This window comes from Rattus rattus, chromosome 6 (assembly GCF_011064425.1).
Source record: "Rattus rattus isolate New Zealand chromosome 6, Rrattus_CSIRO_v1, whole genome shotgun sequence".
In the NCBI taxonomy this organism is placed as follows: domain Eukaryota; kingdom Metazoa; phylum Chordata; class Mammalia; order Rodentia; family Muridae; genus Rattus; species Rattus rattus.
Window position 1 is genome coordinate 78,240,584 of NC_046159.1, and position 26,199 is coordinate 78,266,782.

Genomic DNA, 26,199 nt, shown 5'->3' on the forward strand with positions numbered 1-26,199 from the left:
TCAGATATGCCAAAATATCTTGCTCAGAATGGCATAGAGTAACCATAGATGCAAATAACTCACGTTGACATGTAGGCACAAACATTATTGCTACTGCTTCAGACCAATTGAGGGTTTGTACAATATTCTATAAAGTCAATCCTTTGCCCTGAATTCTTAGTAACTGATAAGTCTTTATCCTTAATGCTGAAATTTCCTTCTCTAAACACAGATGGCACATGAAAGTTTGAGTGCAGAAAATTAGAACTGTTGCAATGCCATGGAAGAGAGGCTCAGGGCTGGGTACCCTGAGGGTCTCCTCTTTAACACTTACTTTGTGAAGGTGAAATTTCCTTAGATTCTCATATTCAGTTTTTTTCATTTGTTAAAAAGTGCCATGAATAGGATAGATTTTAGAAGGTGATGATGAGCATTAAATGACCCAGTGTGCATATAATAGCACAGGTCCTGGGATCTGGTAACTAATCATTAAATGATAGTTATTATTTTTATGGTGTTACTAATTTCATCAATTTTCTTCCCAGGCTATTACAATAGTTTTCATTATCATTCAATCTCCCGCATTTTACTCAGCATCATTTATGATTCATATTACTCAGAACTGGCTATAAGCGGTACAGATTTGGAAGATACAAAGGCTCTGTACTAAAGCAACAATTATAAAACAATTCGAGGAGCGTGGTTTGATGAGAGAAATTAGAAGTATCATCTTCATAAATGGATAAAGGAATTGAATGCCTGTGAGTATCGCTAGCTGACTTTTCGGGGCTTCAATTTCAGATTGTAGATTGAAGAAAAACAATGTACGTCTTTATAAATAATTAACTCTTGATTTGGCATTTTGTTATAATGGCTTTCTGGTCACTAACAGAATTCATTTACATATTTCTTAGAGGCAAGAAGTTTTGTGTTTTTCTTTAAGGGAAATTATACTCTTAGAAATTCTTCTACATTTCTAGTTGTTCTCATTTTGTATTGACCACTTTTGAGCCATGAGTGTTAACCTTTTATTAAGATAATTTTGTTTGGGGTTAAATAAGACAATTTCAGGGGAATGTCTCTTCATACACTGTGTAAAACATGATGCCCATTTAGGGGAGAAACTGTATGATGCTACTGCAGGTCCTGTAGTATGAAACCATGAAGGCAAAAAATGCCTCAGGTTTATAGGCCTCGTGGGAAAAGCTCTTATTATCTGAAGCACAGACTTCTGAAAGTGAGTGTGTATGGTTAAAAACCACTTCCCATTCATCATTGTTACTGATGCTGGAAAAAGAACAGCGATGAGCATGTGGGTATTAAGGCAGACAAGCAGAATGTGATCACTAGAATGGAGATTTTGTCTGTTACCTGCTACCCTTTCTTCCCCTCTCTGTTCTTGTCTTTCAGCATCCCCTTATCCCCTACCCCCTCATTTACAGAGGGAATTTAACCTTTTAACGATTTACTCTGATTGTACAAACGTATAAAACAGGCATTTTATTTTATAAAATTATTTATACTTTGTTTTCTCATAGTTTTTCTCTGACATAGTATACTTTTAAAAGATTTATTTATTTTTATGCATATGCATCCATGTATTTCTGTACACTATGCATGTGCAATGGTGTTAGAGTCCAATAGATGATATGAGATCTCTGAAAACTGGAGTTAAGGATGGTTTTGTATAATTTCTCCTGCCCTGATATAGCTATTCTCTGTGAAGGTTAAATTTTTGATGATGTATTACCTTTCCACAAAAATACAGAAACCAATATTTAAGTTATAATCAACAATTATTTATAAAATAAATTATTTAGGATTGATATCTGAATAATCATAGAATTAAGCCTTTCATTAAAAAGAGAGTGACAATTTATTATCAGGTTGTGCACATGGATGAACAGAGGGCTTTCCTTGTGGCATGCCCAGCATTTGTCATGTTTGATGACACCTAGAATCTATGCCTACTTACTGGATGGAGCTCTCAATGCGGGTGATAGTGAGGAAAGCGGCAAGATTTGCTGTATAAGATGAGATGACAATCAGAGCAAATAACCACCAAGCCCCCATCATCATTCGGGTTGCCAAAGTTGTGTATGGTACTTCCCCACCTGTGGAAAGAGGAGAAATGACAACATCATCAATACGTTTTAAGAAACTGTAGTCATACACATTCAATTCTAAAAAGGGCAACATGAAGCATTTCCCTTGACAACTGTGGCGACCTCTATATTTTAATACTTTGTTTTTGATGCTCTTCTATGAAATTTTGTGAGATGTTGTTTAAAAGAAGTATGATAAACATTATACTAAATGTGTTGAAATTATAATTATTTCTCATGTAATTCTAAAATTTATATATATATATATATATACATATATATATATTTGCTTCCAAGGGCTGTTATTCACTAGTTACAAGCTATTAATACTGCTATACATATATTTAATATACTTTTTATATTTTCAATGGAATATTGGATCTTTACTTTGGAAGTGTAGGCTGTTGAAAATCTTGGTATCACAACTATTTACTTCAGTATTATTGCATTTGATTCTTCTGTACCTATCTTAACTGGACATTCATAAGAACATTGTTGAAAATCATGTTTCTCATTATGTATACATATGTAGGTCCTTGTCGAAGTCTCTCAAAAGCTTAAATTCTGTATACATTTTTTTTGTCCTATGCAACCTTAGCAAGACTTTGACTATTATCTACATTTGATTAAATAACATTATTTCTAGTCATGGAATGATCATCAGCTTGCAGAAAGTAGACTGCTATGGCAACCATGGCCAATGATGCCTTGTTTTATTTCAGCTTGACACAAATCACAATCACCAAAAAAGAGAGAACCTCAATTGAGAAAATGCCTCCATAAGATACGACATTTTCTTAGTGGTTGATCATCGAATGCCCAGCCCATTGTGGATGATGTCATACCTAGGCTGGTGGTCCTGAGTTCTATAAGAAAGTAGGTTAAGAAAGCCATGGAGAACAAGCCAATAAGCAGCAACCCTCCATTTCCCTTGCATTAGCCCCTGCCTTCAGGTTCCTGCCATGTCTGAGCTCCTGTTACAGAATCATTTTGTGATGTACCACAGTGTGGATCGTGTTTGTCCTAATATTTCATCATAGTAATAGAGATCTAACTAAGTAAATGTTGAAATCAAAATAATGCAATGGTTAGAAAGCTTTTGACAATGAAAATAGGACTGTTAATATCTCTAGGTAGATGTGTGGGGATCACTAGATTCTCCTTCTGAGATTCCACCCACAAATACTTCATATAAGCCATATAAGCTGCACAAGATCTTTGAGATGTCTTAGAGAATATGGGAAGGGAACATTGACTAGGAGTGTAGCATCTTTAATGGTGCAGTTTTTCAACGTTGCTAGTCACTTTTTGATAACTATTGAATCACCCATGCTATGCTTCCGCAAATAATCTGAAACTCATATTCCTGTAAGTACACTCAACAATCTCATTGGTTTTCTAAGGCAGACTTAGATGAAATCCTTTCTTTGGTCTCTTGAAGTGAATAAATATTTCTTAATGTCTTCATGGGAAATATAACAACATTTCACATGGATAACATTCAAACTTATAGTTTGGTCCTTCTCTGTGGAGAACTATTGACAAAAGCCTATATGTCTTCCTTCTGCCCAGAATCTAATAGGGATCTTAAATTCGATGCACTTAAAATATTTGATTTAAAGTCCAAATTACCTCCATAACTACCTAGTTCACATTATTCCAGTAACTGGAACATTTCTATTATGTCATTTCTTAGAACAAAACCTTAAAAGTTTCATCTCTCTATATGTAACAAATCCTGACACCTTTATGTTTAAATCAATATTTGAAACCTATTTTATCTCACTATTTCTAATGCTGATATTCAAATCTAAACCAGCAGCTTTTGATTTTGCCACCAAACAGCCTATAAAACCTATATTTAACGTGCCTGTATTCTGACCCCTGTCAGTGCTCCACCATGGGACTCTAGGCCACGAAAGTCAGGTCATGATGTGCCCAGATCAAACCTCCCACATGATGTGCCCAGATCAAATCACCCAGTAGCTTCTCATTACTCTGAGACAAATCTGTAATCTTTGTCAAAACCTATCAGATGTTATATGGAAGAATCTTATTCACTTATCTGACCTTATTTTGAATCAGTTTGTAAAACATACTGTCAAATTTATTTGTAGCATAAAATATTCTATGTGCCTGGATCATTAAAGGACCCTTTGCCCTTCTGTGTCAGTTTTCTCTTGAAATTTTGCAAACAGTAGAGGATATAAAAAGTCAGCAGAGGCTGAGAGCTGGGAGTAGAATTCATGGGTAGCAGAACATAGCATTTAGGGCATGAAAGAGTTGGTCAGACAGCAGAGTGAGAAGAGAAGACAGTTGGTGACAGTTGAGGCAGGAGAAGCTGAGTTGAGCCAGAGAAGATATGGTTATGAGACAGTTAGAAGAAGAACCATGAAGAACCCACAAAGTAACAAACAAAGAAAAAATACATAAAATAAAAGTTACATTTATGTTTAATGCAAAGATTTGAATTTAAAATATTTATGGCCAGAATTCTTTTGTTTTCAATTTACAAGTGTTTTTCTATTCAAGAATTTTAAAAATTTATTTTTAAAAAATGTCTCTTCAAAAGTATCTTTTGTCAGTGTTTTATTAATATAATTTCCTACAGTTACATACTGTTAAGGCCTTTGCCTTTGATAATTTAATATGTTTTTATTGCAGCAACATATAAACATTTTTGGCTTTAGTTTTAAATTTTATTTTAAATATTTGTAACTTTTTGAAATCTAAAAATAGTAAAATAAATTTCTCTTTCTCATTTCTCCCTCCAGTCCTCCATGACACCCTTGATCTCTCTCAAATTTGTGGACCATATATATATATATATATATATATATATATATATATATATATATATATATATACTTAGCATGTGTATATATGCTTAGCATGTATACGATTTTAAGATTGTCCACACATGATTTATATTGGTTTGTTTCTTTCTTCATAGTAGTCTCTGGAAAAGGAATAGTCCCTGTCCTATATTATATGGTTAGACAAATGGTAATTTAGTTTATGCTATGTTACCAACTGAACTCTGTCTTTACAGAATTCATGTGTTAAAACACTAATTTTTAATTTGCCAATTTAAATAAGCAGTCTTCAATGAATCAAAGTAAAACAAGGTCATGAAAGATCATGTTAATATGGCTGCCATTCTGGGAGACAGAGAGAACACAGAGGGTGTGTTTATGCAGTAGACACAGCAGAAAGAAGCTACAGTAAAGCAGTTATGTTGCTGGAGAAATGAAATCTGTTTATACCTTGATTTTTGTCTTCAACCCTTCACATCTCTGAGTCTGAGTATTTTGTTATATTACACATCTCAACTTAATACATTAAATGTTAATAGACTTTGCAAAAGAATTTAGACTTATACTCACAGAGCGAGTAAATTAGAGGAACAATATTCCTTCTTGTTAGGTCTATAATATATGAGTATATTAACAACATTTAATTACTTATACCAGGCTGTTTAACTCTGACCATTATTTCTTATATGTAATTTTTCTGCATATTAAATATAGAGTAAGTACATCCTTCAGCTGTTTTCTGAACTTTCAGTTCAGGCTAATTTTTCATATACAGAAAACATTTCTCAGTTATGATGCCTTTTAGATATTTTTTAGAAGCAACAAGCATTTTCACTTGGCTTTTAAAAGATGAGAGCTAAAGAATATTCAGTTTTAAATTCAGTTAATATTCATTTTTGAACAAAATAGAAAATTGAAATCTAAGAGTAAAATGTGGCCAAGTCTGAATGATATATACAAAAAGGTAGAAAAACAACTGTATTATTGAAAAGGCTAATTGCAGGTTTGTCTCCATAAAGACCTTATCCTTTCAACCATGGAAAATCAATTGCTGAGTTTCTGGTTTTGTGGTATATAATTTGAAACCCTTAGTAGCTCAGATATTCTTGTATAATCCAAATACTTTTGACATACTCACTTAGAAATGGGATAATAATAATAACAGAAATCTTGTCTTCTTGTTTGGATAATGTTGGACTAAATGTGTCATAACAACCTGCAATTCTTAATTTCTTTTCACACTGTTGTGATAAAATACTCTGGCAAAAGCAGAACAAAAAAGAAGAACAAAAATTGATTTATGGTTCAATGATACAATTCGCCAAGATGGAAAGTCAAAGCTGTAGGAAATTGAAGGAGATCGTATCAATGAATCCACAATCAGGAAGCAGAGAGTGATGAATACATGTTGCTGCTCAGCTCACTTTATGTATTCAAGCAAACATCTCAGCCAAGGAATGGCACTAAAGCACAGTAACAGAGTCTTCCCACCTCTCTTAATGCAGTATAGATAAGCACCTATTGTTGTCCAAGTGATTATAGATTCTGTCAAGTTGACGATTAATAGTAACCAACTCTACCCATTATTAAACTGACACACCAAAACATCACTTTCATGTTATAACCTTCCACCTCTTATGTTGATTGACTTACGACCATGATGTAATGTAAATGTTTCAGCTCAACTATACTTACCACAGACTTGAACTATTTTAATAGTTTAAACGTTTTAAATCTCTTAACTGTGCATATCTATACAATTAAAATAGAGTTTTGATCCAAACACAATGTCTAGAGTAAACATTCCTATTCCAAAACAGAAGAACCAGTGACTATCAGTGAATGATCAGGCAAAAGCAAGATCAAAATCCACCAGTGAAAACTTCAAACTCTGTCACTCCATGTCTGGCATCTGAGATTTAAGTTAAATTGGCTATGTTCCAAAGGATTTAGATAGCTTTAGGCCTCCAGTATGACTATCTGCAACATACCAAACCTTTTCATGGGTTGGCTCCATTACATTCCGAGAGCTAACCTTGACAAACGTTCTATAATCAAAGCATCTCCAATATCTGACGTCTCTATTTCAAGCAAACTTCACCTCACAGTATCACCTATGAGATTTTGGCAGAGATTCTGACGCTGCCACATATTGATTTCCTGGTATCAGCAGTTCTCTGAAATTGCTTACAAGACTCAACGATACCCCCCAATCTTGCATTTTTCATGTCTATAAAACTAGGAACATGATCCATATAGCATCTACCAGGACTTCTGTATTGTTGGAACCTGTCCTGCTTGGATCAGACTTGTATCATATTGTTAATGTCTTTAACAATTATAGTTGCTTTGTTATTGCACAGTCCTTGTCTAAAACTGTAAATTTGTTCATATATCCTACCTCTACCAAACACATTAGTCCATTATCTTTAATTTATATTTGCCTTATATTTTCAGACCATAAACAGAATGAAGCCAGATTTCTGGTTAAATATCACATGAAGGGCTATAACCTACTTCCTAATGAAATCATTGTTACCTTATGAAGCCTTATGATCTCTGTCCTCACAGTCTCTATTTCTCTCAACATTCTTGTCTTCTAAGTTTCCACTGGACTGGCCTATTAAACTCTGCTTCCATTGTGATGAGGACTTTCTAACTCAAAATTTTAAACATTTCAATGTGAAACCGTTCAAAAGGCCAAGTACATGGTGTGTTAGATTTCGCATAGCAATGGCCTCACCACTTAGTACCAATTGCTGTATTAGTTTCTCTTTTTGTTGAAGTGATAAAATGCTCTGACAAAAGCAAAACAGAAAAACTTAACATAGAATTTGTAGGGCTAAAGAAATAGTGGAAAAATTAGGACAAAAAACACTCTTAATAAGATGATAATATTAAAAAGGGACTTAGTGTTTGCGTCTCTTTCATCTTCCTAAGATAGATAAGACAAATTTGAAACGTGACATTAGAAAGAGTTGTTGAAGTGGGGAAGGTGGTAGAACTTGGAATATGAAAGTAGAAGGAAGGAATATCGATACTGGAAAATTATAAACCAGAATAGGGACAGAGTGAGGGATGAGGAAGAGGAAAAGAGTTAACCAAAATTAAGGTTATGTGAAAAGCCACATGAACAATTTGTAAGTTAATCAAAACTGCAGTTAAAAACTGCTAGGTGGCTCTCCCTAAGCTTAGGGGAAGGAGCTGAAGTGGGCACAGATGTCAAACACAGGCAAAAATATTGATACTCTCTAGTATTTTAACTCTAACTATGTTGGATGCTGAAGTTGATGACTTTTAAAAATCTAAACACTTTCTTCTTTATTCTGTGGCTGAACACTGCTGGCTTCTTTTCTCTATACATCTCTATGGTTCATTTTACTACTTAACGTCATTTTACTGTTCTGTGTTAAAAAGCTAATTCTTTATTCTTGTTTTGTGCTTCATTAAAGTGTTGAAGACTTAACTCTTTCTTATTGCTCTGTGCTAAAAACTAAATTCTATATTATTGTTTGATGCTCCATGAAGGACCGAGAAAACATAATTCCTTATTATTTAGTTTATAAATCCCTGTGCTTGATTAGTGCAAGAATACTTAACTCTTGCTTATTTTATAAATCTCTGCTTGATAAGTGCTAGAAAACTTAACTCTCATTTTTTTTTATAATTCTCTGTGCTTGATAATTCTCTTAGCCCTAAGTTACTCTGAGGCCAGATGCTGCACATCTCTTGTGAATTAACACCCTATTGGTAAACAGCCAGGGTTAAGTAAAGGATAAATTACTAGAACTCCTTTCTCTTTTGCCCAGAAGCCTTACCTTACCACTTGCTGGCCAGGAGTGAGGGTGATTTGGAACATTTAACTTTTATTGAAGGGACAGGAGGGGACAGTCACACTAGCAAAAGGAAAAAAAAAACCCAAAAACTTCTACACAAGCAAATAAGCAAAACCACACATTCATATAACACATGTACTTTATATATTCGCAAATTTCTGTGGGACCCAAACACTTGTCCCACCAACTTATACACACACACACACACACACACACACACTCACACCCTCATACACTCACACACACATGCACATTTGTATGTGTGTGTGTGTGTGTGTGTGTGTGTGTGTGTGTGTGTGTGAATAGTGGATGGGGCAAAAGCCAAGTGCCAGCACAGAATGAAGTCACTCATTCTGAATGAAAAATAAGCTGCAGCCTTGATTGTAAAGAGAAAGAAAGGGCTTCTACCCTTTGACTGATAAATTGAAGAAACACAAGTCAGTAAGGAAAAAGTTTTGTCATTATCAGTAAGAAGAAGGCTGCCTTACTGTTCTGAATAAACCTGTACCATAGTAAGGAGAAGGCTGCCCGCTCTCCCTGCTATTCTCTCTTCTTTATCTATCTCTCCTCCTCTGCTCAGCTCCTCATTTCTGTAATACTTCTATCTTATTCTCCTTCTGCATACTTAATGTCATTGCTCCTAGCTTTTTTGTTGTTGTTGTTGTTTGGTTTTGGTTTTGTATCTTTTCAGGAAAATAAATCACCTGGTGTTCTAGAAGTTCACAATAAATTCAAACACAAATTCAAATCATAAATTTTATAAGAAGTTACAACAAATATTTACATTAAGAATAGTCATCTAGTTTGATGTTGGCTACTAGTTTGCTATATATTGCTTTTATTATGTTTACATATGGGCCCTGAATTCCTGATCTTTTGAAGACTTTTATCATGAACAGGTTTTGAATTTTGCCAAATGCTTTCTTCCCTTCTAATGAGATGATGATGTGGTTTTTTTCTTTAAGTTCATTTATACATTATTTTGATGTGTTCTTAGATTCAGTTTGAGAGAATTTATAAGGGAAATTGGTCTGAAGTTCTCTTTCATCGTTGGGTCTTTGTGTGGTTTATGTATAATCATAATTGTGGCTTCAAAGAGTGAGTTGGGTAGTGTTTCCTTTGTTTCTATTTTGTAGAATAGTTTGAAGAATATTGGTATTAGGTCTTCTTTGAAGGTCTGATAGAATTCTGCACTAAACCCATCTGGTCCTGGGCCCTTCTTGGTTGGGAGATTTTAGTGACTGCTACTATTTCCTTAGGGGTTATAGTGCTGTTTAGATGGTCTATCTGATCCTGATTTAACCAGTAGCCAACATCAAACTAAATGGTGAGAAACTTGAAGCAATCCCATTAAAATCAGGGTATAGACAAAGCTGCCTACTCTCTCCCTACCTATTCAATACAGTACTTGAAGTCTTCTTTAGAGCAACAAAAGGAGCTTAAAGGGATATTAATTGGAAAGGAAGAAGTCAAAATATCATTATTTGCAGATGATATGATAGTATACTTGAGTGACCCCAAAAAATTCCACCAGAGAACTCCTAAACCTGATAATAAACAACTTCAGTAAAGTGGCTGGATATAAAAGTAACTCAAACAAATCAGTAGCCTTCCTCTACTCAAAGGATAAACAGGCTGAGAAAGAACATAAGGAAATGACACTCTTCACAATAGACACCAATAATATGAAGTATTTTGGTTTGACTCTAACCGAACAAATGAAAGATCTATATGACAAGAACCTCAAGTCTCTGAAGAAAAAAATTGAAGATGATCTCAGAAGATGTAAAGATCTTCCCTGCTCATGGATCAGCAGGATTAATAAAGTAAAATTGGCTACCTTGCCAAAAACAATCTGCAGATTCAATGCCATCCCAATCAAAATTCCAACTCATTTCTTCATAGAGTTAGGAAAAGAAATTTGCAAATTCATTTGGAATAACAAAAATGACAAAAAAAAAACAAACCAAAAAAACAAAAACAAACCAAGGATAGCCAAGACAATTCTCAACAATAAAAGAACTTCTGAGGGAATCACCTTCCTTGACCTGAAGCTTTATTAGAGAGTAATAGTGATAAAAACTGTGTGGTATTGGTACAGAGACAGGAAGGTAGATCAATGGAATAGGATTGAAGACCTAGAAATGAACCCAAAAACTTATGGTCACTTGATCTTTGACAAAGGAGCTAGAACCATCCAGTGGAATTAAGACAGCATTTTCAACAATTTGTGCTGGTTCAACTGGAGGTCAGCATGTAAAAGAATACAAATCAATCAATTCTCATCACTTTGTACAAAGCTCAAGTCCAAGTGGATCAAGGACCTCCATATAATACCAGATACACTTGAATCTACTATTTTCTAGAAGAAACAGTGGGGAAAATGCCTCAAACATATGGGCACAAGGGAAAATTTTATGAACATAACAATGGCTTATGCTCTAAGATCAAGAATCGACAAATGGGACCTCAGAAAATTCCAAAGCTTCTCTAAGACCAAGGACACCGTCATTAGGACAAAACAGCAACCAACAGATTGGGAAAAGATCTTTACCAATCCCACGTCTGAAAGAGGGCTAATATCCAGTATATACAAAGATGTTAGACTCCAGAGAATCAAATAACAGTATTACAAATGGGGTACAGACCTAAACAATGAATTCTCAACTGAGGAATATTGAATGTCCATGAAGCACCAAAAGAAATATTCAATCCTTAGTCATCGGGGAAATGTAAATCATAACAACCCTGAGATTCTACCTCACATCAGTTAGAATGGCTAAGATCAAAAACTCAGGTGACAGCAGATGCTGGCAAGGATGTGGAGAAAGAGGAACACTCCTCCATTATTGGTGGGATTGCAAGGTGGTACAACCACTCTGGAAATCATTCTGGCGTTTCCTCAGAAAATTGAACACAGTATTACCTGAATACCCAGCTCTCCCACTTCTGGGCATATACTCAAAAGATGCTCTAACATATAACAAGGACACATGCTCCACTATGTTCATAGTGAAAGGAAAATTATACAGATTTAAGGTTTAAAAATATGAAGTTAAAAGAGTGTTTCAAAATTCACAACCTCAGGACTAAACACTGTGAAAAGCAAGCCCAGGCAGTCCCGCCCTGCCGCTCGAACTAACAGACCATAAAAGGAAAGGAATGCAGAACAGACCAGGAGTACCTGATCTGACTCACAGGCCACCTGGAAGGAAGAGATAAGCCCCCAGCCCCCGACATCCAGGGCGCCCCAAACCTGCCAATGTGTGTAGCTATACCTTATTACCTCATCATGTGAAATAGCCAATCATATGTGAACATGTCTATGTGCCTCGTTTGAATCCACCAATCCCCGTAACTATGCATCTGCTTCTGTACGCCCGCTTCTGCTTCCCCAATCCCTATAAAAGCCCCATGCTGGAGCTGCTGGGCGCGCAAGTCCTCCGAAGAGACTGTGTGCCCGCAGGTACCTGTGTTTTCCAATAAACCCTCTTGCTGATTGCATCCGAGTGGACTCGGCTCGGTCATTGGGCGCTTGGGACTCCTCCTGAGGGAAAGGTCCTCTCCGGGGGTCTTTCAATAGCAACCTTATTTACAATAGCCAGAAGCTGGAACGAACCCAGATGCCCTTCAACAGAGGAATCGATTCAAAAACTGTGGTACATTTACACAACTGAGTACTACTCAGCTATCAAAAAAATGACTTTAAGAAATTCATAGACAAATGGAATGAACTAGAATATCATCCTGAGTGAGTTAACCCAATCAGAAAAGAACACACATGATATGCTCCCACTGACAATTGGATGTTAGCCCAAGAGCTCAGAATAACCAAGGTGTAATTACAGACCACTTGAAGCTCAAGATGAAGAAATACCAAAGTGTGGATGCTTCAGTACTCTTTAGAAGGGGGAACAAAATACTCACAGGAGGAAATACAGAGACAAAGTGTGGAGCAGAGACTGAAGGGAAGGCTATCCAAAGACTGCTGGATATGGGTATCCATACCACATGCAGTCACCAAATCCACTCACTATTGGGTGTGCCAAGAGATGCATGTTGACAGGAGCCTGATATAGCTGTCTCCTGAGAGGCTGACAAATATAGAGGTGGATGCTTGCAGGCAATCATTGGACTGAGCATAGGGTCCCCAATGGAGAAGTTAGAGAAAGGACAGAGGAGCTGAGCCAGTTTGCATCTCATAGGAAGAACAACAATATCAACCAACCAGAACTCCCAGAGGGTCTGAGGTCTAAATTACCAACCAAGGATGGTCTTGTTGGGCATCAATGGGTGGAGAAACCCTTGGTCCTGTGAAGACTGGATACCCCATTGTTGGGGAATGCCAGGGTGGGGAAGCAGGAGAGAGTGGGTGGGTGGGTGGATGGGAGAGCACCCTCATGTATGCAGGGGGTGGGGTATGGGATGGGGGTTTCCAAAGGGGAAATTGGGAAGGGGAATAACATTTGAATTTAGATAAAGAAAATATCCAAAAAATGCAAAAAAAATAGTCATCTAAGAAGACATTCATTGTCTGACACAAGCTTCAGAGATTCATTGAAAGTCTAAAACTATAATTCTTATATCTAAGTCAACATTGAAATTTTTATAAATAAACCCAGTGTTCCTTTATGACCTTTAGTTAATGGTTTTACCACATAATATAATGTATTGCTAAGTTGTAAATCAGTATCAATTCCTGCTTTCTATCTCAGAGCAATTAAGTAGAGACATGTAAGAGCTGACAGAGATCTAATTGCAGTTTTCACAGAACAGAGAGCATTAATTGCAGCCCTTATTATAAAGGACTCAATAATTATTGGTATAAATTTAGGAATTCTTATAGAATCATCATCAGGGATTAAGAAATCATTTGTTTATATAGTATCTCTATAAGACAGTACATCTTTATTGAACTGTAGAAAACCTGTCCAATACGGTGGTCTTTTATTTGGGATTGTTATATTAATTTCATAACGACAGGAAAGCCACATCAATATTAAAACTCAATTTTGAGATGTCGTCCCTCAGTCCTTGCCTCCAAGGCCTCACTCACTGAAGTTCTGTGGTGAAACCATCTAAAGAAATTCACTGCTCAGGATTTGCCTTTCCTAGATGGTTCCTGACCAAAACCAAAAACAAACCAAGGAAGAAACAAAAAAAACTGAAACCAAAGCAAACAAATTTGGAAGTATACTGAATGAATAGATAAAGGTTCTTCTCTCATAACCACAATTTATTAAGCAAAAATTTCAATGCTAAGAGTGGGATAGCACTTTGTGAATTGTTGTTCAGAAAGTCTCACAGGTTTTCAAAGCAATATAAGCTATTGATAGGGCTTTTGATTATCTATCAGGCTGATATGGGAAGATCTTATTGTTGAAGACAATATACACCTTGATTATGAGACACAGAGAGAGCTAGACTCAACTGAAAGTTTCCTCCCTACTGGCTAGTCTTCACACTACCGAAGACTATTATAAAGTTTAAAGGAAGAGAAAATGCATTAATAGTTTCTTCCAGATTGAGACCCTGCATGCTATCATATTGACATGTTGGGCAAGATATACCCATTGTGCAATAATGGTATGATTGCTGTGAGTAACCAACTGCTTTCTAAGTCAGTTTGGGACTTAATTCTCAAGAGAGGAAATAAAAGCCTATGGCTTCTAAAGTCAAAGAATATAATGTGAAATCCATAGCTGCTATGTTATTAAAAGAACACAGTGTCAAGTTGCCATCTAAGAATCTGTTTATACAGACAAATAAGGATTCTCTTAGTTTTGGTTATAGAAGCTTCTTTTTGGAATGGGTGATAGTTAACCCAGAGACTCATAACTGGTCAAAATGCAGAAGTAACTTTTGGGCAGTCAGTCCTCAGTAGTAGATAATCTCTTCTAAGACTCAAGGATCATAGAGAAGAGGGACCGGAAAAAGAGCCAGAGTACACAGAGAAGTGATGTAAAATGCTTTCTTTCGGAGGTAACATGGTTTCTCACTTGTTAAGTCACAGCATTTATGGTTATCTGCATAAGAACTACACAAACCTTTGGCATGTAATGATTGCTCGATGAGGATGAATAATTATTTTCAGTGATTATTTCAGCCTCTAGTTAGTTGACCACACTTCAGTAAGTAACTACCCATGAGAATTCATGCAAGCAACCCTAATTCAACTTAAGGAATCACCAAAAAATTATTTGAATGTAGAAAGACTTTTTTTTTTTGAAATGTGAGGTGAGAGTGAAAGGGCGGGGGTAAGAACAAGCAATGCTACATGTAAATAATAATCAAAATACTTTATATACACACATGTAAAATCTTAATAAATTACAAATATACTTTTAAAAGTGACTGAGAATCTAGCAATGCCTCCACCAAAGCCTTCAAAGTTTAAGTGGCTTTTGGGACTCCGGGTTTGCTTAAACACAGTGCTGATGAAAACAGGGTAGCCATACGGATAGATAAATATAAATTTATCAAACCAGGAATTAAGGAAATTTTATAAAAGAAGTGAGCTCTTTTAGGTGGAGTATAATAAAGATACTGGATGTCGATGTCCCACAGTAATTTTTGAGACTAGGTAATGCTGTAGAACTTGTGCTATCTATCTTAGTCTTCACTTCTCTAACTTTTTCCCAGAGGACTCTGATGATAGGTTTCTCCTACTACTCCTGACCCAAAATTTTGATAATTTTGTTTCTAGAGAAAAGTGCAATGAAACTAAAAGAGGATGAGAAAACAAGGGGCTATTCAACAAGTTTAAAAATGAAAATAATGTTCAAGTAAACTAAAAAGTATGAGTAAAAATTAATAAGAATAAAAATTAATAAAATTTAAGAAATACAATACAGAAGGCTGATCCAATGGGAAAGATAATTTCTCTTTTGGTGTAAGGCTAAAAGTAGCTTTTAAGATTGATGGACATGATGTGTGAAGGTGATTAAAAGGCTCACTGTTACAGATATTAGAAAGATGCGAGAAAATCTGAAGTACATTTATGTTGATGAATTTGAACATAAAGGTCTCATGAAAAATATAATCTAGATGAAGTCTGCCAGAAAAAGACATTGAGACATTGAATGGTCTTGCAACTCTTAAGCATTTCAAATCTAAAATTAAAATTGATTCAGAAGATTCAAAACCAGTGGTCTTGTGGCAAAATGTATCAAATTTGAGGAGTAGGTACTATTGTACACACTCTTACTGAGGAGGACAAACATAAGACACTGCTCCTTTCATTTATAATGAAAGTGTAATTATGATGGCAAACATAGTGAAGTTATTCTAAGAAAATAAAATTACCACATAATTATGATTGACAAAAAGACTATTATTATGTTGAAAACTGCATAAGCAAAAGCCAACCTCATTGGTCTCATTATGTGAATACAAGAAGCATCCGACTCTGAAAACTCGCTCATTGTAACTCATTATATTACCAGTAAAATGTGGAGATTAGATGATTATTAAGGTCAATATCAAAAAGGCACAAATGAAATATAACACTTTATGTTAAAAATACAAAACAAACTTAGATATAATCTACAAACTGAAAACATTCTTTCTCATTCTTCTGACAATTGTCACCTGTAGACAAATGTACTTATTACCTCCACTACCAAAATCTTACTATTTTAATGCTAACAGATGTTATATTTTCCACTTGATATTGATTTGGGTGTAACAAACAAGCAACATTAAAAAAATAAAAAGAAACACAATAAAATGTGTTACCAATGTGAATATGTAGGAAGCTTGAGAGGATAAAGAACAAATTATTATGTTTTCCATCTTATAGCAACAATTAATGTTCAAAAATAATTACATTTGAATGATAACAACGAATATTTAGAGAATTAGATATAAATACAACTGCCATAGTGAAAAATGTGAAGTATTTTACATTTACTATGCTAAACCAACCGAATATATGAGAACTTTATAGAGAATTTTAAGGAAAAGAAGGCAGACTACATGGATAGGTGCAATCCCTCATTAGATCACTGAGCATTGAGAGAGAGAGACTGTTCAAATTAGGTTATCAGAATGTATCAGGTGAAATCCCAGGTGCCTGCTCCCTGCCCATTTCCTTATCTCTCTCTTTCTCTCTGAATACAGAATTTGTGAGACACTCAGCTTCCTAACAGTTAAGACACCTTTCCTTCAGTCCCTGCTTCACTCTTTGTCTTCCAGAGACTGCCCTACCTGGGGATCCATCCCATATGCAGTCACCAAACCCATTCACTATTGTTGATGCTTGCTGACAGGAACCTGATATGGATGTCTCCTGAGAGGCTCTGCCAGAGCCTTCCTGATTCAGATGAGGATGTTTGCAGCTCACCACCAGACTGAGCACGGGGACTCCAATGGAGGAGTTAGAGAAAGGACTGAAAGAGCTGAAGGGGTTTGCAACCTCATAGGAAGAACAACTATATCCCCCCACCCCAGAGGTCCCGGGGACTAAACCACTACCCAAAGACTATACATGGAGGGAACCATAGCTCCAGCTGCATATGTAGCAGAGAATGGCCATTGTCTGGCATCAATAGGAGAAGCCCTTGGTCCTGTGAAGGCTTCTTTGCCCAGTGTAGGGGAATGCCAAGATGCTGAGGTTGGGGTGGGTGGGTGGGAGTGGGAGTATCTTCATAGAAGCGGAGGAAGGAGAAAGGGGAGAAGGGGCTAACATTTGAAATGTAAATCCATAAAAGATCCAATAAAAATAAATTAAAAAAAGAGGAGTCCTAAGGAAGGAGTAGATGGACCCATGTTACCCTGATGAATACGCATCAGAATTACCAGCCCCACAATTTTAAAACAGCGATCAGGGAACACCCCTTCTACATATGCTAGTACATAGATCTGATGATAAGCTTAGAATGCAAAAACAAAAAAAAAAAATAGTTAAGTCACTCCTAAAGGAGAAAAAGCCCAGCTCTGGTATCTGCATTCATAAACAAGGTGGTTAGGTATTGATACAACGTTGGACTCAGTAGATTTATGGCAATTACCCACATATACATATACATAGGATTCACAGGGCTGGCATCACAGTGCTGAGCAGAAAGTGGGCCCTTTCATTAAACAGAATTGGGCCAAACAGATATATCTACAAAAATATGAAGTATATAACTTAAGATATACAAAAATTGATACTGAATAGCTTGTCACAAATAGTACTAAAGTATCCATAAAATAGTTTCATAGGCCATATCTGTAACTTTGAATAAAAAATATTTCTTAAAGCACAAAAAGAATGAAAAAAAAACCACTTTATATTTAAAAAGGTATTACAGAGTGAATAACAACAACAATAATAATAGTAGTAGAAACAAAAGATATTTACCACACAAGAATGCCTCCTTTGTTAATAACTTTTATAAATCAATAAATATGCAATAAGGAAAGTCATGAATATGAAAAATGATGAAAAGTTTTTACAGAAGACAGAATGATGTTAGATGTATGAAATGTTAAAATATCTTTACCTGTAAGGAATACATTAATTCAAGTAAAATACTGCTTCAGAACCATTTCCAAAGATGACTGTATCCAGTACTGGAGAGATAAGAAGCTAACAGAATTCTCATAGCTTTTTTAGTGGAATTTTAAATACATTCATTCATCCATCCACTTTAATAATATGATAGTCTCCCAGAAAACCAGTTGTGGTTCAGCTATCAGACACATAGGAGACTATGTACAGTAGTATTAGCCACAACTTCCCCAGATAGAAATATTCCAAATGTTCTTAGAGAATAGAATGGGTAGATCATCATGCTGCACCTCTACACTTGTCTCATGGTACATTAGACTATAGATGCATTGTACAAGCCTTATGTTGGATAGTGTGGTTTACATTGTAATGCTAATTATTTAGAAAGAGATAACTTGACAGCCATTTGCTGGAATCTTTGTAGATAGCAAATGGAGTCTGAGATAAAAGCTGTGAGAATTTAATCCTTGGTGTCATTTTATCTTTTCTCACATAGCTACTTTAAGAATTCCAGTGCTGAGAATGTACTGAGTTGCACATTGTGGCCATGTGGTTTTCTTTATATAAATATTTCACAAGTAAAATCTAAATTGATGAGGAAACAAAAGAGAACTTTTTTTACTCTATATTATTCTTTTTATTGTCAAATTGGAGATAGTGTCTTTTTATAGGTCCAGATTACTAGATGAGGCATCAGGCAGAACCCTACCTGATCCCTACTCAGTGGGTCTGCCGCCCTATAGGATCACTCAGAGTCACCAGGAAATTGGACATGCAGAGTAAGCCTGTGGTGCCAGCAGTCTCACAGACATGGATCATGATTCTGATGTGACTGATTTGTTACATCAAACATATCAATCATGTTCTGTATTTATTATGTTACTTGTAAAAGTCGTTAAAGAACTAAAATAGTGTTTTGTCCTCAGGCAAAATTGTGAAATTGATAATTCCGCCTGACACAGGCACAAAATTATTATTTTAAGTTTTATTCTGTGCAAATGTAACATTTTCCTGTTTGCCTAAAATTCAGGAGAGTCCTTAATTATGCAAATGTCACAATCATTAAATCAACTTTTGATAGGCTTAAAAATTCAGAATTTGTATTTCACAATCTAGTTCTATGCAGATAATTAATTAGTTAACTAAAAAGACAGTGTACACTCTCTATATTTCTTGTGGTTGAACATGTTATAGTATACTGCCCATTTGAAGTATCTATAGAAGTTGAAATGTTTTACATTTAAATGAACATATTTTACAAAATTAAACAAATACTTTGGAAATGATTACACTGTTCACATGCCTTCCTTTACAGATGATGGAATGAAAGTACCCATCCCTTCTGGATGGTTGATTTATTTTCAGCACTGGAACTTTCTGGAGGTTTGTTTATATACTCACTGAGAGATAGGGAGAATGACCTCTTTCTGTGTGTCTGTCTCTGTCTCCCTGACTCTGTGACTCTGTCTCTGTCTTTTCCCTTCTCTCTTTATCTTCTATCCTATCTTGAATGTGGTAAGGGTAGTGTTTTGTTTTTGGGTTTCAGAGGAATAGTTTCACCATACCAAACCCATTTTCAGGTTAGCACAGGATACAACCATCTGCTGTGTTCTTTCTGTGAAAACGAAATGACTTGAAATATTAGGGTGAGAATATGGAATTCATATAGTGTTATTGAAAGACTTCTAGTTAGACTTCATTTATAGTATGATGAGAAGAAGCCCCTGCCATTATTAGTATGTAGAATAATGTGATGATTCTCCTTAGACATGGGAATCTATTTTTAGAAAAAGAAGACAACTCTCATTAGTCAGGCAATGGAAACCAATCAGTATTTACTAATGCCATTTTATGGATACCCAAATTGTGCCCTGTTTTTTTTTTAAATTTAACCTCATGATATTGCCACCTCTTATAGAAATTAAAACCACATCAATGCTGGGATCAACCTCTGATAGCTCAGTTCCAAGCCTTCCTCAATCCTATATGTGTCATCTAGAATCATCTGAGACTCTTTCTTAAATCAAGGCTGAACAAGGTCTCTCTTCTCTGACCTTGGTGACTTTTCTTTATTCCTCTCTATTTTCCTAGACTGCCCTTTCTCCCTGACAGCTTACATCCGGAGATTTGAATGCCATCTATTGCATCCTCCCTCGACTTCCTTTCTCTCCTCATGCTGAGCTTCCAAATTTAGAGAAACTCAACATGTTTCCTATTCTATATGTGACTGTGTGAGCAGTCCACTGTAACTGCGAAATAGCGCAGAAGCAAGCCTGACATTTTACATCCATGTTCACAAACTCCAAATAAGATTTTAACCTCAGGATCAGAGGTTTCCTTGTCCTTTCCTTGTCCATGCATTCTTCCTCTTTCCTAGACATGGGTTTCTTGAGACCTACCTGCACTTCTCATTCTCTCAGCTAATAATCCATCCATTTAAGAAGTTAAAGTAAACAGGAGGAGTTTCCTGAGAAATGAGGCATGAGCAGGCCAGTGAACAGTGGGATAAGAGAACAAGGGTCATGAGCTCTCACGTTCAAAGAAAAGCCATGGGAAAATGAAAGCTTAGTAAATATAAAATATCAGGTATGAGCAGTAAGGAAGATAAAAATTAGGCTCCTGGTAATTTGTTATTTAGTGGTAAATTTGAATTTGCATTTTTACATTGTCTAAAATATTAATTAGAAAAAAAGAAAAACAGGGAATCACCATCCCTGACCTCAAGTTGCATTATAGAGCAATAGTGATAAAAACTGGAAGGTAAGGGACAGGTAGGTAGATCAATGGAATAGAATTGAAGACCCAGGAATGAACCCACACACCTATGGTCACTTCTTTGACCAAGGAGCTAAAACCATCCAAAGGAAAAAAGATAGCATTTTCAAAAAAAATGGTGCTTGTTCAACTGGAGGTCAGCATGTAAAAGACTGCAAATCAATCCATTCTTATCGCCTTGTACATAGCTTAAGTCCAAGTGGATCAAGGACCTCTAATTAAACCACATACACTCAAACTAAAAGAAGAAAAAGCGGGAAAGAGTCTCGAACACATGGGCACTGGGGAAAATTTCCTGAACAAAAGAGCAATGGTTTATGCTCTAAGATCAAGTTTCAATGAATGGGACCTGATAAAATTGCAAAGCTTCTGTAAGCCCAAGGACACTATCTTTAGGACTAAAAGGCAACCAATAAATTGGGAAAATATCTTTACCAAACCCAACATCTGATCGAAGGCTAATATCCAAAATATACAAAGAACTCATCAAGTTAGACTCCAGACAGTAAAATAACCCTATTAAAAATGGGGTACAGAGCTAAATAAAGAATTCTCAGTTGAGGAATATTGAATGGCTGAGAAGTATCTAAAGACATGTTCAACATCCTTAGTCATCAAGGAAATACAAATGAAAACAACCCTGAGATTCCACCTCACACCAGTCAGAATGGCTAACATCAAAAACTCAGGTGACAACAGATGCTGGGGAGAATGTGGAGAAAGAGGAACACTCCTCCATTGCTGGTGGGATTGCAAACTGGTACAACCACTCTCGAAATCAGTCTGGTGCTTCCTCAAAAAATTGGACATTGTACTACCTGAGGATCCAGGTATACCTCTCCTGGGCATTTACCCAAAGAATGCTCCAACATAAAACAAAGACCTTTGCTCCACTATGTTCATAGCAGCCTTATTCATTATAGCCAGAAGCTGGAAACAATTCATATGCCCTTCAACAAAGGAATGGATATAGAAAATGTGGTACATCTACACAATGGAGTACTACTCAGCTATCAAAAACAATGACTTCATGAAATCCATAGGCAAATGGATTGAACTAGAAAATATCATCCTGAGTTAGGTAATTCAATCACAAAAAAATAAGCACACATGCTATGTACTCACTGATAAGTGGATATTAGCCCAAAAGCTCCAATTACCCAAGATACAATCCACAGACCACATGAAGCTCAAGAAAAAGAATGACCAAAGTGTGGATACTTGAGTCCTTTTTAAAAGAGGTAACAAAAATATTCATAGGAGGAGATATGGAGACAAAGTTTGGAGCAGATACTGAAGGAATGGCCATCCAGAGACTGCCCCACCTGGGGATCCAGCCCATATCTATCTATCTATCTATCTATCTATCTATCTATCTATCTATCTATCTATCTATCTATCTATCTATCTATCTATCCACAAAACCCAGACAATATTGATGAAGCCAAGAAGTGCATGCTGAGAGGAGTCTGATATAGCTGTCTCCTGAGAGGCTCTGCCAGAGCATGACAAATACAGAGGCAAATGCTAGCCGCAAACTATTGAACTGAGAACAGTGTCCCCATTGGAGGAGTTAGAGAAAGGATTGAAGGAGCTGAAGGGACTTGCAATCCCAAAAGAATAACTAAACCAACCAACCAGAGCTGCCAGGGACTAAACCACTACCCAAACACTACGCATGAACAGACCCATGACTCCAGCTGCATATGTAGCAAAGGATGGACCAATGGGAAGAGAAACCCTTGATCTTGCTGGACCCCCAGAGTAGGGTAATGTCGGGACAGGGAGGCGGGAGTAAGGGTGGTTTGGGAGGGGAAACACTCTTATAGAAGAAGGGGGAGGGGATGGTATAGGGGGCTTATTGACAGGAAACAGGGAAAGGGAATAACATTTGAAATATAAATAAAAAATATCCAATAAAGAAATAAATTTTTAAAAAAGAAAAGAAAAGAAAAGTGGAAACAAACTGTCCCAAATGAACCTGATAGAACACGGTGCTGGCAACATCATCAAACATGCGAAGGAAAATCAGATGACTTTAAACATGTTGATTGAATAGTGAAGGGCACAATCTTTGGGGTTCAGGATGTAGTCAGTACCTCCCTGGGTCCTTTTCCTTTGTGACTTTTGTGAGAGTAGCAAATGAAATCGGAAATGAAATCACTATTTATTGCCTACTTGGCAGCACCACATAGATAGAATCAGCAATAGGGGCTTCTGCTACTAGATTTCGGCTATGGCTGTGTGCTACATGTTGGTAGAAAAGAGAATACTGGTAGTCAGTGTGGGCTGTCTTACAGCTGTTCAGATAACTGCATTACTGGCACATGATGATGCACAAGGCCTGGCCAGATGCTAACGAGCGGTGTAAGAGCAGTCATTTTGTGCCTCCAGCTTACTGCTATGAAGTATCTGAATAAACAAAATGGGAAAAGAGGAAACTGAAGGCAATGAATGTCCAATTAAAAAGTAAGGTAAAATTTGTATGTCCCAATGAGAGGTTTGAAGTTTCTTCAGTCTAATTTGTAGACAAGTGTAGTATGTATAGCCAGAAGTAAGACTAAGGCTATACAACAATTGTAGCACAGTCATCCACAGTCTTATGCCTTTAAGGTCTCCATGCTGAGGGAAGTCTATCAGCAAGAAATTTTAAATTCTACGTTCCTATGAATTGGTGTGTGGCACAAGCAACCTCTTATACTTCTTATGCAATGGGAATCAGCCTTCCTTTGAATAAATGTTTTTCAAGACTGAACCAGGATATTCTTGCCATTGTCTTCTGGTTTTATTCATCTCTCTCTTTATTGTCTCCTGGTTAAGAGTTAGGTACTCATGTAATTGGATTCAGAGAATTGTGACGCCATTTCTAACAGTTTCACACTGAATAGGATAAAGTTTAAGTATTGAGTAAGGCAATTGTATGATCATGAATGGTTTGGCTGGTGACAGTTGTTACATTGGCTCACTAAAGATGTAGAAGTGGTAAAAAGAAACTGGTACACAATCAGACATGCCTTCTGCAGGAGTCTGTGCAGATGGGAATGCTGGGGTGTATTCATGGTGGAAATTCTTTGCATCTATCTTAGATGCAGAGCATTCTTCCTATATAGAAACATTAAAAATGTGTAGGAAGGGTTTGGACACACCCATATCAGAAATTCCAACTACTACAGCATGTCGTACCTATTGACAGAAAATGAAGAGAATGCTCTAAGCTGGAAGATCTAGGAGTTGCCCAACTAGGAGTTATTGCCTTCTTATTACTGTTTATGATAAAAAATAAAATAAATTCAGAGGTCTATAGGCATATCATACTTATTACAGTGTCCCTCAAAATTAAATGAATACTTCCATTTACATAAAGACTCTATTCCTAACCAACAAATGATGGCTACAGTTGGAGAACATCTAAGATACTTCCTGAACACTATGGACAGAAAAAATTACAGATCTGAGGACAAAATCAGTAGCTTTAGTTTCTGAGTGGTTGTGGATGTTTTCTATTTAAGTCACCTACTTCTGTGTCTATAAACCTGTATTGAGGAAGTTTATGTTCTTTCTATTTTTCTTATGTGCTTGTAAAATTAATAATCACATGTCACTCTTATAATGTTTTATTTACTACATTTTCCTCAGTACATACTATTTTCTCAACTCTAGCCATTTTAGATTCATAAAGTATTTTTATCTTTGGAAATTCATAAATTTTCACCACCATATATTATATAGTTATATGAACTATTGGATGTGTATTGTTTTAAATATTTGAAAAAATTATGTACTCATGAAGAAAAGTTATTTAGTTAAAAATGGAATTTTATGTCTTATACCAATGACCAGTTTTCTATTGCTGTATGTTGTCACTTTGTTATGTTAACATATGTTTATCTGAAGTGTTGGCATTTCAGTTGATTTTAAATGTCAAAATATTGTTCTGGACTTGCTGACAAGTCTATTTACAAATGTATACTTAGAATTAGGGCAAGCCACTGAAATAGCAATTTTTTCTATAGGATCATTTCTTACCATCACATCAGCTGCTATGTTGAGCTACTGTCACGTAGCACTGATGTCTCTCTAGGGCTTCAGCAAGAATATCTAGATTCTTCTATTTTGAAGTCACTCACCCACATTAAAGGACTAGTAAGTTTGTCACATTTCACCTTGTAAAACTTTCCTACATACAAATGAAAATTGATAAATTCTATAACTCTATCTAGATTCATCTGAAATAAGATTATTGATCTGACCAAATAAAAAAGAATGTTATTTTACCTACCATTATCTATAAACTACTGGGCAATGTGAAGGTGGAGTGTTGCAGAACCAGAGCTTCAGGATCTCCATAACACAGGGCAAGAACATGATGTCTGAGAAGAGTCCCAGTGTGGTTTCAGTATTGATAATGTAGCAGAAGCCAGAGGCCTCCTGCCAGACCAATGTCTTTTGGCAGTGAAAATTTGTAAGTAAAGCAGTGTAGGCAAAAAGTTATAGTATGTGACATATCATGACACAACATAATTTTTTTGTCTTTAATTTTCTGTTTTGTTTTGAGGGGGAGGCTGTAAGGGCAGAGGGTGGATGGGGATGATAGGGAGATGAGTTGGGTTGGGGTGCATAATGTGACGTTCACCGAAATCAGTAAAAAGTAAAATAAGTGTTATTTCAACATTATGATGTCCCATTGAAGGGTAAAATTTATAATCTTATAACTTCCAGAGCTAATGAAAGCATTTAATTTTACTTTATTGGATCCAGTATCATGGAATATTTCTGATGAATAGATTTGAAAATTGTTAAGTTAATAATTTATTATAATCAGATTTAATAGCTGCTGCCTACACCACATCAACCTTATCTGATGATTTTAATGTAACTTTAAAGTGTCAATTGCTGTAAATGATATTAGAAATAAATTGAATTTTATTACATTAAAAAGTAACATTTGGGAGCATTTACTTTCTCAATGTTTTTATTACTCTAGCCCTATGAAATTCACACTGTCTATCGGTCTAGGGAATGAAAAAGCATAGTGTAGGTAGTCAGTTAGAATTTGATGTTCTTCACTTCATTTAAAAGTCAGAAAGTCTCAGCATCAGTGGTTCGTTGACATATAAATACAGCATTAAGAACACATAGAGGAACCAGCTTTCCATACAGAGTTCACCAATACCTAGCCAGAGACCCATGAG

The 26,199-nt window shown here is 36.0% G+C and overlaps 1 protein-coding gene across 2 annotated transcripts in view; it reads right to left on the reverse strand.

The window, feature by feature from the left end:
* Nucleotides 1–26,199, reverse strand: part of Grid2 (glutamate ionotropic receptor delta type subunit 2) — a 1,431,657-nt gene that overhangs the window by 277,105 nt on the left and 1,128,353 nt on the right. For both annotated transcript variants that reach the window (XM_032906395.1, XM_032906394.1), the window contains exon 12: nt 1,955–2,093. In XM_032906395.1, the coding sequence (XP_032762286.1) occupies nt 1,955–2,093 (139 nt within the window). The remainder of the gene's footprint in view (nt 1–1,954; nt 2,094–26,199) is intronic.